This window comes from Anas acuta, chromosome 1 (assembly GCF_963932015.1).
Source record: "Anas acuta chromosome 1, bAnaAcu1.1, whole genome shotgun sequence".
Lineage (NCBI taxonomy): Eukaryota > Metazoa > Chordata > Aves > Anseriformes > Anatidae > Anas > Anas acuta.
The window spans coordinates 146,673,952-146,689,321 of NC_088979.1; the positions used below are offsets into that span (position 1 = coordinate 146,673,952).

Sequence of the window (15,370 nt, forward strand, 5' to 3'; positions counted from 1 at the left end):
TTGGAACAGCATAATGAAACATACATCTCTGCCACTGAAGATGAAGGGAATTTTAATGTATTACGTGTATCAGAAATAGAAAGTCATTAAAAAGAATTAAAATGAAAAGTACTGTCAATATTTCCAGCATGTGTTTTAAGCATACTCCAATTCCATACAGACTGTGTTTTTTTTAGAGGGGTAAATAGGAGGACGGGTGGTTTGGGTACATGCACTAATTAAGGTGAAATTTAGCTTAAAACTAGTAGGATAACATTTGAAAAGACTGGAGCTGATAAAAAAAAATCTTCATGATAATTTTGCTATAAATAGCATATTTAAATTGCAGCTTTATTCATCAAATAGCAAAAAAATGTGATACTCTGTTTGCATAATGCATTGAAATAATTTTCTCATCTAAACAGAGGTGTTGTAATTCGATTCATGAACAGCTCTATTCAACATCCAAAATATCTACAATTAATTTATCATGATTTACTGGAAACATACAAAGTTTTTTATACAAATTGTCAAAAATATGAGACTTGAGATTGATTCATATTATGAAATCATTTTTACTTTTTTGAAAAATATGTTTTTGCTAATCAAAAACATGAGATTAGCTACCATGGAGAATTGCTGTGCAAATAATTGTTCTCATCAAAAGTCTCTGATATGACAATCTCTTGTGCTGCTTTTGTAATGCCTGATCCTAACAAGTTTGCTGTGACTCCTGTGCCCCTTGTTAACGTAGTACAAGAGTCTATTTTTCTCTAGGACTTTTGTCTTAGCCTTGATTTCACCATGACACTGAATATGCCTGTAGCAATAGAATTAAGCATCTAGTGTTTTTAGCCGATAATTTTTGAGGTCTTTCAATCCACTTCTAAATCCAATTTTGACACTCATAAGGTGCCTATTATAAATGGGGAAGACTATATTGAAATATAAACTTTTATCTTATCTGTTATCTTAAGAAAAGCAAAATTAAGAGGGAACAAGCGACGGGTCTAAAGTCTATGGTTTGCCCTTCTAGACTTTCTTTGGTGTCTTGGACTGTAAAGTTTGCTTATAGTGTTACCTTTTGTAGATTAAATATGTGATGGTTGACACTCTTTACATACTTTAGCAATGTGGATGATAAGGTGTGTGTTATTATTGTTAACATAAATGGCCACTTGGATCTACAAAACTAAAGTGTTTCAGAGCAACATTGGGGCTGCTAAACTGACTCTAGTAATTATAAGCATTTTTCATGGCTTTCTTCTAATGTATCACTATTGTATGAAAAAGAAAATGTACAGCTTGGAACTGAGGCCAAATATCTCACAATGTTTTTCCATATTAAAAAAGTGAAAATAAAAATCATACAGTTCAAAATGTAAATAGTCTGTAAATATGTATGAGTATAGACTCAAATTCTTACTCTATTTGTGATACCTGAATGTTTCACATTGTTTGCAATTCTCTTTTCTGTGTATCAGCCAAACATTGCCATCCAAACTACATTGTATGCTTGCGAAGTCTACAGTTATTCTCCTGCTATTCTTATGCTCACTTCAGGCTTACTTCTTGCAGTCAACTGAAATTACTGTTGCCAAAACATCTACTGACTTTTCTAACTGAAACTCAGAGATAGTTCACTGCCCTTTGTCATTGATCTCCATCCTCTCACAGAAAATCCTGCTTTCCTTCTTGAAACTTTATTCATCTTTTATTTTGTCTTTTCCTGCTTGTCTTTTTACCATTCTAACATTTTTACAGGGTTTCTTCTGCATGTTTTTTCTCCTTTCTTTTCTTCCTTTTATTGTGAAGACTTACAGGATCCTGTCTTTCCCTTTTCTCTTTCTGTACCTTCTTTGTGGAATAATGTATCTACAAACAGAAGTTCAAGTATCATCCTGTTCATAAATCTACACTTAATCTAAGTATATCTTTTGTCAAAACTAAAGATTTTGTAACTTTTTCTATAGCGTCCTGTGAATCAACACCTGTTGATGTTGAAGTGGTATGTCTGTTTGTCTTCATATATTTAACACTGGGGACAGTATCCTTTCTATTACTTTTTTTGTGCCCTAACAGCTCTGGAATGTATTCATTCATAAGCTCTATCCATACGTCCAGTCAGCTATAATATATTAAAAATTCATCTTGCTTTTTGACCACGGTGGTATATTTTTCTTGGAATTGATAGATGCAGCTTTGGCTTGTCTTCACTGAGATTGACAAATGAACAAAGTGGCTAGATGCTAAATGCCATTTTTCTGTTTGTGTATCAGTCTATTTCTTTAAGTTGTAGTAGATACAAGCTACTTGTTTTAACCCATCCCAGCCACATTGATTATTTCTGATTTGCTGCCCCGAGATATCTGTTCTTACTTACATTCAGCCTACAATACTAGTTTTCACTGTTGGTTTGTTAATTTTGAGACTAGCTCTTCCAGCTGTCTTGTTTTATATTTTTTCTTATGGCTGAAGAGATTTCCTGTGGATATCTGCAAAACTCATTATCCTCATTTAAAGTTTTTTTAGTACCTTTAAATCAGCCTCTCCTCAATACTTAGCAGTTTTATGTATTGAGATGGATGCCTATTACAGTGACTAATTTGGGTTCCTTTCCTTATGAATCCATATATTTCTTGTCTTAGATTGTAATGTCTCTTGGTAGAAATAATTTTTGTTCTGTCTTTACTGTGCAGCACATAACACAATACGTTCCTTGTCCATAACCACAGATTTCAAGTGTTGTCGTAGTATTTATCACCTTTTTTTGCTGAAAGTCAGTTTTCATAATTATTTCATACAACTGTCTGAGAATGCACGTTGCTTGTAAAATTCACACTTCCAAATTTTATTATGTATGGTGCACTAATTTTAACAATTGACTCAGAAGAGATGCAGTACATATATTCTGAATAAGGAAAGTAGAAACATGATGTTTCTTCTAGTTGTTAGTGATTCTTTTGAGAAATTTCTTATTGAGTGTATGTGATGGTAGTGTTTGTTCCATAAAATTGTCCTAAGGACCCTTTTTCCAGACTGCCTCTGGCATGTGATTAAATTGCTAGTCTACTAACTGTAGGATTTGTCCCATAGAAATCTCTTTTTCCGTGATATATGAGAGAAGAAGAAAAATGCAGTAGTGAGTACCCAGAAAGGTAGAAAAACACAGTAGCTTGGTTCTGTGCTGAGTCCCATCAAGAAGCATGTGTTGAATAAAGAAGTTTAGGAAAAACTAGTAAATGAAGGAAGAAAGGGACACTTCACTAAATTAAAAAAATATATATATAAAAAATAAAAATTATACCCTGTCCTTCTATAAGAGGAAGTGATTTCTCACATCTGCAGAATTACGTGGAGAACTGCAGATCGATACTATTTAAACCTATGGCATAATATCATGAACATATTTTTAGTATCTAAAAATATGGAGAGTGGAAAAATAAACAGGTAGCTATGAATTGGAATTTGTATTTAAAAATAAGATAAACCTATGATTTTTTCCATTGTACCAAAACCAATTCCTGGCAACAATGAAAGAAACAAGGAAATATTTCATCTTGGAATCATTAAATACTGGAACAGATGCAAAAAGCTCACCTAACTGTATGGGCATTTGTATGCCACCACTTTGTCCTTTGAAGAAGGAGAAATTTGGGGAATTAGTGTGTTGTACCTTTTCATTCCCTCCAGCAGAAGTAAGAAAGAGAAATAATAAGAAACTCAATCCTCTCATAGGATGATGAAATTAAGAAATCAGTTGTGTTTCAAGGTTGCTATCCGTTGTTAAATGGAAGTGTCTTAATGGGGAATGGTGTATTGTGGAAGGAGTTATACTTTCATTAATGTAAAACCCCATTATTTGATTATTGATTTTGCTGAACACAATGGGTTATGCAAGCAGCACTTACTGTTGTGTGAGAGGAATGGAATGACTGTCATAATCATCTCTTTTAATTAGGTTAAAGATCAACTTGAGGCAATAAACAGGTTGCATAATAAAGATTTTAGTCTTTCTTTTGCACCTGAAAAGATTAACTGGAGTTTCAAGCTGTAGGGAAAGTATTATAATAGAGCTAATGAGGTTAGGTGAAGCTGAGAACACTAGCAGTTAAGAAGGAAGGAATTAAAACATATTAGGCTGTGAGTATATAATATGTAAGACTAACTTTATTTTATTTTATTTTATTTTATTTTATTTTATTTTATTTTATTTTATTTTATTTTATTTTATTTTATTTTATTTTATTTTATTTTATTTTATTTTATTTTATTTTATTTTATTTTATTTTATTTTATTTTATTTTTTAACTCTGGATTGTTTTGGCCTTTTGGTGCATTGTTTTAGAAATCTTGCTGCATTGTTAACACATTTACTCCACAACAGCTGCAAGAGCTTTCAGTAGTTTGGCATGTTTTTTTTTCTTCCTAATGTAACTGTAGATAACTTTTCCTATATGAGGCACTATTTTCTTCCAACTGGGAACACAACTGTAGTTTTAGTTTTAAAAGAATTTGTGGCTAAAGAACTCTAGCAAATCTTGGCATGTTTTAAGTTCATTGTAATTTTACTGTGTATAGAAATCCTTCCAAAGAAAAAGATCCACAAAGCAAAAAAATTACAGTCTGCCTTTCTCATGTGACTTGTTCATGCTTATGTAAAATGACTTAATATCTAGCTTCATCCATTTCTGTTATTCTTCATTGCTTAGTTCCCTAAATGCTGTTACTTGAGAAAATTGTTTTTGCCTATCTGTGATTCCAGTAAAAATAAACTGTGACCTGGAAAACCATCAACAGGAAGTTATCAAGAGTTTTCTGTATGCCCACTATAACTGTGAAGAGAAAATTCATAGCAACAGAGAAAATAATCCTGCTTAGGTAGTTCTCTCATCTATAGTAGCAAGAAATTTTCTGACTGGAATATTAGGAACAATAAACTTATTAGTTTCTATGGGTATGAAGTTTGCCAAAAAGATGAGTACCTGGAGGAGAAAGGGGAAGGGGAGACAAAGGTTATGTCCGCACAAAATCTGAAGAAAGTTTTTATTACTTGTGTCGAAAATACCATATTTGTTTCTACAAGACCCCTAGACTACTTTCCAAAGATCCCTGCCTGTGAATTTTGAGTACTCTCAAAACCTGATAATGTGATTTGTGGCTGTTCTCAAATCAGTAGTGAGTTAATTTAGGATAGCAAAAAGCTGGTATAATATCACACTAAAAAAAAAAAAAAAAAAAAAAAAAAAAGATGAATTTAGCAAAATCATAGTTTAAGCCATTGCTCCTTGTCCTATCACTGTACTCCCTGACAAGAGTCCCTCCCCAGCTTTCCTGTAGGCCCCCGCAAGGTCTCCCCAGAGCCTTCTCTTCTCCAGACTGAACAACCCCAACTCCCTCAGCCAGTCTTCGTAGGAGAGGCGCTCCAACCCCTTGATCATCTTTGTGGCCCTCCTCTGGACTCATTGTAATAGGTCCATGCTTTTCTTATAAGGGGACACTAGAGCCAAACACAGCCCTCCAGGTGGGGTCTAATGAGAGCAGATTAGAGGGACAGAATCACCTCCCTCCACCTGCTGGCCATGCTTCTTTTGTTGTAGTCCAGAATACAATTGACTTTCTGGGCTGCAAGCACGCATTGTTGGCTCATGCCAAGCTTCTTGTCAACCAACACCCCCCAGGTCCTTCTCATCAGAGCTTCTTTCAATCCATTCTCTCAATCCATTCTCTGCCCAGCCTGTATTTGTGTTTGGGATTGCCCTGACCCAGATGCAGGACCTTGAACTTGGCCTTGTTGAACCTCATGAGGCCCACCTCTCAAGCCTGTCAAGGTCCCTCTGGATAGCACCCCTTCCTATGTGGCATGTCAGCCACAACACACAGCTTGGTGTCATTGGCAAACTTGTTGAGGGTGACCTCAGTCCCACTGTCCATGTTACCAACAGTATGAAATGCTTTGCACAAGTCCAGATAGGTGATATCTGTTGCTCTTCCTCTATCTACCAAAGCTGCAACCCTGTTGTAGAAGGTCACCAGATTTGTCAGGCACAATCAGTCCTTAGTGAAGCGATGTCGGCTGTCACCAATCATCTCCTTATTTTCCGTGTGCCTTAGCGTAGTTTTCAGGAGGATCTGCTCCATGATCTTGCCAGGCACGGAGGTGAGACTGATTGGTCTGTAGTTTCCTGTTTCTTCCTTTTTTTTCTTTTTAAAAATGGGATTATGTTTCCCCTCTTCCAGTCAGCAGGAACTTTGCTGAATTGCCACAACTTCTCTAATATAATAGCAGCTTAAATAAGCAATAAAAACTAGCTATTAGGTAATTAGCTACGAGGAGACTTTTTCATGTTTGTATAACATGATGCTTTGCTTTGGTGATGACATTTACCATTTATTCTTTTCATTCTCTTCCCTTTGCACTCTCTTTTTTTCAATTTACCTTTACTACTTTTTCTCAAATAACAAGGGTAAGGGTGCAGAGAATACATTTTCTCTTCCTTTTTATCTCTCTTTTCCTCTTCCAAATAGTACTCTAATTGTTTGGCTGGAAAATAAAAACATGTGTTTGTTGTTACTGATGTAGGTTTTCAAATTCTATTATGCTATTCCAGTGTATAAAAAACAAATCTCAACATTCTTACTGACTAACTATTGGCAGTACTGTCTGTATGCAGATGGTGGAAGGAGATCTGGAATAGATTATCAACTAACTTTTAGAAATAAATAGAGCATGCACCATTAATATTTTGTATAAAAGTGAATGTTTTATGTTGGCATCTCAAGGAATTGAAATGTTCCTTTAGGTACAGAAGTCAAGGTGGGAGAATGTGTTACATATTCTGTTCATTAGGACTACTAACTGACCTACATGTGCTAAACACAGCATGTCTTATATTCGGTTTTACTTTCTTCCCGCTGAACAATACTAACAGTAAACCCCATTATATGAAATGCAACAGAATTTCTTTATCCATATAAGTACAACAATAACATCCTTCTTGCTTGTGAAAAGGAACAGGGACACTAAGTATGAGTTAATTACACACAACTTATGCACAACTACTTGATTAGCAAGTTGAGCTCTCAGCATCCTTTCACTCTCCCAGAGCTGTGGGTTACTGGGATGGTGACATGAGTGGAGTTCAGAGAATTTAATGTGCAAAACTTCTCATTTTTAGGGCTATTTCAGGTTGTTGAAAGGCTTCATTTTGTGTTTTTCAATCAAATTGTAAGTTGTTCTTTTTTCTGTAAAAACTTTCCAGAAAAACTTTACATTTTATTTCAACGCTACACTAGTGCTCTTTTGTTCTGCCTTCAAGCTATTAAAATTTGCTTGTTGCTAACTCAATGTAATGCAGTTGGCAAATATACATTCCTAGACAAGAAGGAAAGTTTGACTGTTTCAACAAGTCTGGTTTTGCACTCCTAATTCATACAAAGCCTCTAGGTTAGTAGTAGCATCAACTGAAACAGTTATATTTGAGCTTTGTATAATGTTTGTAAATGACTAAATGGCATGCAATATGATACAGAATGAAGTTTTGAATCATATTTCAAGCTTCAGTGCAGTTGAAATGAAGACAGATGAGTTTGTGAAATTTTTCAGTATTTGATCTTTACTTCAGTCCTTTAAAGCCACATATTCCAGTCCCTGCAAACTAAATTAGTAAAGTGTCAGGTGAGAGTGGTAAAAAGAAACCCTGATATCCTGCAAAACAACTGAATTTGTTGTTTATAGAACAGTAACTATCGAGCTTTCTTTGGTATTTTTTTTGTGCTGCATATATTATATCTTCATCAGCTCAGAATAAATTGTAGCTTGTTTGCCTTCTGCAAAAAGGATATGTGATAGAGTTCTGTGCAAGATATTGTTGCATAAATTTTGATTTGTGTCATTTACTGAACAATAATTGAGGATTGAGTGGATTTAGAAGGATTATGATGAAGTATTGAAGAAAAATAGCAAGCCCAGGAAACTTAAAATTATGTTTTAATATTTGTATTAATATTAATTCTTAAACTAAATAAAATTTAAGCCCCTTATATTCTGATTAAAATAATTATATAAATTAGGATGTTAAATTTAATCAAACAAGATTAGAGTTGTTTTTTTAATTATTTCAAATTATCTTTCTGATTATTTGGGTATAGTTGCTTTATTCTTCTGTACTGAGTTTATGTGGTAAGGTAGAAGGCCTACGGTTGTGGCTTCTATGAGAAGAGATCAAGAGCTACCCCTATGTTGGTTATAGCCAGTTCCAGCTGGCTCCAAAAGGGACCCTCCACGGGCCAAAACTGAGCCCATCAGTGGCACCTCTGTGGTAACATATTTAAGATTGGGTAAAAACAAAACAAACAAAACTAAACTAAACAAAACAAAGAAGAAAAAAAAAACACACTGAATGGTAGCAGTAAGAAAGGAGTGAGAAAAATGAGAGAAACAGCTCTGCAGACACCAACATCAGTAAAGAAGGAGGAGAAGATGCTCAAGGTGCCAGAGTAAAGATTCCCCTACAGCCCATGGGAAAGACCATAGCAAAGCTTTAAGTAAGACTACATGGGTATGGGCATATTAAATCTGAAAAAAATGTTTCTTTAAAAACAACAACAATGGCAACAACAAAAACCTGCACTATCGTGGATACTTAGGCTGCATCTCAGTGGTAAAAAGCTGGAGTCTGTTGGTTTATGTGGATAAAAGCAGTATCTGACCAGACTGGCATAAACTGACTGAATTTTGTGGATGAAGGCCCCTATGAAAGGAGGTTTCTGGCAATGTATTCTTTTCTGTTCTGTCTGAATTGGAAATTTTGAGTGTGAACTAAAATGTCTGTAGGGCTGAAACTTGAACTCGAAGAAGAAAAATGGAGTTGTGTAATGCAAACTTTTGAACCTGAAAAGTGGCTGTAAACTTCCTATTCACCAAATCCAGTCCAATAAAATTAGTATTCCTTTTGTGACATTTCTTGCATTTTCTTTTTTTTTGCTGATATTTCTATAGCATCACTTATTCAGTTCACATTTATTTGAATTTACCTGTGCCATTGTAATATAATTATTAGCTAAAACTCCTAATCCATGCCGTACCTTTCAATATATTTTATATAATTCAGTAGTACTTCAAATGGTAGTAAGGACACAATTTGTCTTGCAGAGTATGTAGCATTTGTGATAAATTGACCAGAAAGTACAAAGCTTGACCCTGAAATTCTAAATGATAGAAAAACTGTAGGCTAACCATAAACTGAGGAAGGTTGACTGGGAACCACTGCTTCCAGTAAATATAGATATATTGACTCTATTAAAATTTCTGTACAATTTTTTGTAGATAAACCATATATTTTGATTTGTTTGTGCTATAGGGCTAGGTTACCTGCTTCCAGGACTAGAAGGAAGACATGGACATGCAGAACCAGATACAGTAGCGTTCTTCAGTATTGTAGATTTCTGTCAATTTGGGGTGTGTGGGTATGTTTTGCAAATATGGATTTGGGCATAGGCATTCAATATGGAAATGCCTTTATTCTGTGATTAAATGGAAAATCTGAAATTTACTAAAGAGAGATGTGAAATAATACTTTATACTGAAGTTTTAGATACAAGTATATTGAAGCTTAATTTATATTAGCTGTCATTCTTTTTTCAGTGTTACTGTTGTAAGTATTCTTGAAAGGCTATATACTTTGTAAATGAGTACTTCATATGAACATTTTTGATGTGAGTATACTCATTTTTCTAGGATTTGATCTAAAACTTTCAAGACAGGAGAATGGAAACTTGGTATTTTATTAGTCTTGCAAGTGATGCCTTTTACTTCTATAATAAAGATAATATCAATTACTATTTACAGATGAAGCAATCTTCGATCAAATCTCAGTTTGCATGTACATATAAAAATGAATCGAGTGAGATAAAGGGTCATAGTTTCTTCAGCAGTAGCCGAATGTCAACCTGTGAACATCCTGCACCAAAGCAACATTTACAAGGTAAATATTTCACAGTTAAGCTGTAGTACAATTGAATAAGTGAATGTGATAGCTAATATTTCAAGCGTTATCAGAGAAGGCTTTAGTAAAACTCAAGTAGAAATATGTTTTCAAGAAAAAATTGACCTCTCATTATTTTGTAAATTGTGTGATGCAAACGCCTTTACATTAAAATTGGAATGCTAATGTTTTAAAAATTTATATATCTTTGAAGCATGTGTATTAGAATTAATGTTATCTTAAAGAAAAAAAAAAAAAGATTTATTTTACACAAGATAGTGTAAAATATACACTTTCTTCTTGTATTACGTAAACAAACTACCTGAAATTTATATTTTTGCAATTAAGAAAAGCCACATTTGGGTTACTCAAGTAGAAGCAATATCATATATGTAATTTCTAGGCTCTTTAAGTATCTTTTCCAATATCTTAAAACTTTAAATACACTTCCCTAATTCAGGTGCCATAACATATTTTTAGCAATATCGTTTTAAAAAGGCACTGTACTTAACACATAGCAAATGTAACTACAATGACCAGAATAGTTTTTATTTGCTTTATAAAGCAATCATTTTGATTAAAAATCACTTGACAGTACTCTAATAGAAAGCAGATGAATAATTCCAGGTAATATTTTTAATTTTTCACATATGTTTTTGATACTCTTATATGACAGAAGGTATGAATTCATATCTTGACACACCAGTGCTTGGAACTATTTCTGAAAATGTTCATCAGAATAGAAATTATACAGAAATGGGAAAATTGAGTTGTCGGCCAAGAAACAAGAACTCCAGGAATGAACAGATGGATTTGAATAATGACAAAGTTATCTGTGATGAGGAAAACGAACTATCTTTGCCAAGAAATGCTAAGAAACGTAAGACTTCAAACCACCCTCAGAAGAAATTGGACAGCAAATTTGATGGAAAAGGAAAGAACAACAAAACTGCAAGCAAGAATAAATTGATTGCTGGTCAGGCAAAATTAACTCAATTTTTTCGACTGTAACTTTTTATTTTGACATACATGGTCTGTTGACTCTTTCAGAAGTTGTAAAGTTTGCAAGTAAAGGGTGAAAATCATTAATTGCTTCCCTTTATACTCAAATAAGTGAAAATAGCTTGTGTGTAATATTAGACAAATATTTACAAGTCTGGATTATGCAGAAGTCTTTTATTTTATTTCATTTTATTATTACAGTACAACAGTAGTTACAACTATGTTCGCTTTTTGGTAATGAATTACGTTTTCCTCTACATTGTGATGTAAAAGTATTTTAGATGCATATGTATAGCGACACTAAAGCACAATAACTTTTAATCATGTTAAATTCATAATAAAATGTTTAATCTTTCTCAAAGAAGGTGTTGTAGGTCAGTCATTTTCAGACTTGCCAACAAGGTCGATAGACTCTTCCCAGCATACACCTGAGCACTACAGGAAAAATGTGAAAGTTTAAAACAGCAGAGAACTAGGAGTCTTTATGGCCTCTGGAAATATTGTTAATTTAACAAATGCCTTTCATACACCCAACCAAATACAACAGAAGTAAATTGGAAATGTGGGATTTAATCAGCACTAACAAATCCCAAATATCCCATGGATTTTCTAAATGAGTTGTTAAAAAATGGTGTCAGAGACATTGCACTATACTTTACTAGAAAAATAATGTGTGTTAAAAAATGAAAATAAACTTACTGTCAAAATCTCTCCTTCCTATGGGGAATTTAGCTGAATTTTCTTCATCTGCAGTCTCTCTTTCCTGTATTGATTCAATATTCTGAATTTCAGTGTCAGCTGGAAAAGCCATGGCTCCTTTCAGTGCAAGATAAGGTAGTTGCTTTCTGCCCATGTTGATTGGCATAGTATGACTTAAGAAATCATCTCTGGAGCCTGTGCCCTGTTTTAAGAGAAAATGAGAGTAACAGTTTGTCTTGAAAAAGATATAATCAGTTGTGTTAACTTTTTAAATTGTCAATACAAGTATTTTATCATTCAATATATCTAAAAGCAAGTAATGACCGGCATTACATCTTTGGCTGAAACAGTTTTATGGAAAAATATACTTTAAAATAATGTCTGTCATATTTGGTGAAGTTGGAAACCTGTTACTTTATATAATGACATACTGACACATATGCTTTTCACCCATTACTTTTGACTGCGTATTTATCTGTTAAAATCTGATATTATTTATTTTTTTAATTCAACTGCCCAGGTTATGCATTTAAAAAGTTGGAATTAATTACTTGCAGCTTCTTGAATGTATTATGCCTAGCTGTTTTTTTTTCCTATATTCACCAGGTTATTGCTTTAAATTATTGTATTTGTCTTATAAAGGGCTATAAAGAGAATTTCTGTTTTACACTTAATAAAAAAATGTAAAACTGAAAACTCACAAAAAACTTCGTGTTTCTGTCATCCTCTTCATCCAAAAAGCTTTCTTCAGCCTTATAATGCTTCAGCAAGGGTATGGCTCCTCTCTTTCCAGCTCTATTTCCATTTTGAAGAGTTTTTCCTAGATTGAATGTGGTTAGCAACATATCTTCATCTTCAACCTTTTGCAGAGATTTTGAAACTGAGAGTAGAAATCCTTGAGAAAAGAGAGAGAGAGAGAGTATTAACATATACGATGAGATATACATTCTTAGTTACTTAATGCTTGCATAGAAGTTAAGCAGTTTTCAAGTTCTAAGAAAGCTTTTCAGCTGTAAATTAACATGTTCTCCATCTGTGCCCACTTTATATATGTTACAGAGTGAATAGAAACTACTTCAATTGCTGATGAGTTCTTTTAAATGAGTCATATTAAGGAGTAACCTTTTGTATAATCCTTCTAATCCCATCTATTGTTTAGAACTACTTAAACTTTTCTTTAGTATGGGTAATTTGTTTCATTGTATGTTTTTAGAATAGCATAGATTAGCTCCTTAGAAGGATCAGGGTAGCAAAGTTCACAGAAAACATGGATGTCCATTTGTAGTGTTTATAAAGCTTGGCATCCATTTAAGGCAATTTGAGAAGAGGCAATTTGAGAATTTACATAAGTAAGCAGGACTGTTGTAAAGGTGTGATTTATCATGTTTTTTGATCAATAGTGATCTATTAAAGAGCTGGAAAACTTCAAATTTAACAACATCTTGGACTACTACTGTGTTGGAGCTGAAGTCATTAATTTGTCCATTATGTTTCATTATTCAAAGGGGTCATGTTAGAAATCTTCTTTAATACTTGAGTAATTGTGTTCATTTTCTTTCCAAAAATGGACATTTAAAACCTACAAATATAGTCAGATATGCCTGATAGAAAAGGAGAAAGAAACTTCATTTTTAAGTTAAAAGTCATTGAAGTGTATCTTTTATTCTGTAGAAGGAAATGCAGGATTTTCTGTATAACACTTTTTATTTCATCTGGAAAGCAAATGGGACCAGCTCAAATTTAGCTAGTCTCGTTATGTCAATGATTCAAACCACCTATTCATTGACTGTGTGCCTCTGAGTTTGTTCTCATCCCTTAAATTTGTGTTTATTTTAACCTTCAGGGTACTGCATAGAACCAAACATCCTGCTATTCAAGGCAAACCACTAGGAAGCTGACCAACAAACTGAGCAGAATTGGCACGATTTCCCCCTTGTTTTCATCCCTCAATCTCTGTTTTGCTTTTCATGCTTTTTCTCTGTCATACATTAGCAATATTTTTGTTCTATTAGCAAAAGTGATTTCTTACACTGCTTCTCTTTTTTGTTGTTGTTCTTGTTTTCCAATGGTCTTCCATCAGAATTACCTGCCACTGATGTGGAGTGAAAGACTGACCAGCCTACAACATATCAGTGGTAGCTGCAAACAAGTATACGTAATGTCTTTATACAAACATGAAAAATGAAACCTTCCATTTATATGTCTGAGTGCCAGTTCACATATTTAGTTTCAGGCACACCTTTAAACTACAACTATCTCTTCTTGTTCTTATTAAGAACCTCACAGAGAAGTTGAAGTACAGCCTGGATGAGCAGACAGTGAAGTGGATCTAAAACTAAGTGAATGGCTGAACCCAGAGGGTAGCTGTCAGTGGTACAAAGTGTAGTTGGAGGCCAGCAGCAACTGGAGTACCCCAGGAGTCAATACTGGGTCCAGTCCTGTTTAGCATCTTTGTTAACAATGTGAACAATGGTAGAGTGCAGCACCTCAGTAAATTTGCAGCTAACACGAAAGAGAGTGGCAGACTCACCAGAGGGGTTGTTCAGCCAACCAGAGGGATTTTGGCAGGCTGGACAGGTGGGCTGACAAAGTAGTCTGTTGGGAAAAATTTGCCCATATGCTGCTTAACATTAATTGAACTGTTCTTTTCTCTGTTTAAAAACAAACAGACAACCAAAAACTATTCCTCGTCTTCCCCCAGCTAAGTTTCTTGTTCTGAAAGACCTTCTGCAAAACAGTCCATTGATTATATGGCAATATGTGTAAGTGTTAAGGAAAAAAAAAAAAAAAAAAAAAAAAGGAGTCATGACTGTGAACATGCTGCTTAAAAGCTACAGCACTAGTCAAATGTTGAATGGCAAAATTATAAATATTGGCTTTTTGATTACAGCAAATTCAAATAAGGTAGTTTTTTGTTTGTTTGTTTGTTTTGTTTTGTTTTGTTTTTCATATTTTTTCTTTTTTTCCTCCTGCTACTAGATTCAACATAAATCTGTAAGCAGAGAAGCTTTTTGGTCTCATAACCCAAGGAGCAACTTTGGACTTCAGAGTATAAAGGAAATACTTACATCCTTTTCTTAGTTTTATTAACCTCAGTCTGCCTTGAGATTGCTTTGCTATGTCTGCCAGGATGCCTGGTGTTTTGCAAGTCTTTTTAGACTATTTGATTCTCTTCAGTCAACTGTACCTCATCAAGCAAACTGTAGTTTATATAGCCATCTTTGCACTTACGTTTTTATTCTGTAATAAGAGTTTGAATTAGTCTGTTTTGATATACAAACCTGTATTTTTGAGAAAAGCCCCTAATTTGTTCTTTGCTACCTTTATCAATTTCTCTGTGACATTCAGGTCTGCTGGGTACTCTAAAAATATTCCCTTTCTTGAATTCAAGCAGTTCACGAACTCTCAACCGTGGAGTTCAGTAGCATCTTTTTATATTGAGTAAAGGGTTTCTCTTTCATTCTGAAGTATCCTGCCAAGCTTGCAATAAGATCTGTCCCTTCTTCTGTACAGGCATTGGCTTTTAATAATCACCTAATTTTAAGCTGATTTTATTCTTCTCTTTTAAGAGCTAATAGCTCAATCCAAGCAAGGCAGATAGATTTGGAGTAGGGGACCTGGGTGGTCCCTAATTGTGTTGTCCTAACCTTTGCCAAATTTCCATCACCCCCCAAGTCCATACAGCACTTTTAGCTAATTTACCT

The 15,370-nt window shown here is 34.1% G+C and overlaps 2 protein-coding genes across 5 annotated transcripts in view; one reads left to right on the plus strand and one right to left on the minus strand.

The window, feature by feature from the left end:
- PARPBP (PARP1 binding protein) overlaps positions 1-12,362 on the plus strand; it is a 53,342-nt gene extending 40,980 nt beyond the window's left edge. For 3 of the 4 annotated variants that reach the window (XM_068663958.1, XM_068663988.1, XM_068663967.1), the window contains 2 exons: positions 9,830-9,965; positions 10,642-12,362. In XM_068663958.1, the coding sequence (XP_068520059.1) occupies positions 9,830-9,965; positions 10,642-10,976 (471 nt within the window). In that variant the 3' untranslated portion in view covers positions 10,977-12,362. The remainder of the gene's footprint in view (positions 1-9,829; positions 9,966-10,641) is intronic. The other variant, XM_068663978.1, reaches the window with a different exon arrangement.
- PMCH (pro-melanin concentrating hormone) lies at positions 11,343-12,700 on the minus strand. Its single transcript, XM_068655167.1, has 3 exons — positions 12,368-12,700; positions 11,667-11,868; positions 11,343-11,395 (listed from the first exon to the last, which is right to left on the minus strand). The coding sequence occupies exons 1-3, from the start codon at positions 12,611-12,613 to the stop codon at positions 11,343-11,345; spliced, it is 501 nt and encodes a 166-aa protein (XP_068511268.1). The 5' UTR covers positions 12,614-12,700.
- Positions 12,701-15,370: the final 2,670 nt, after the last annotated feature.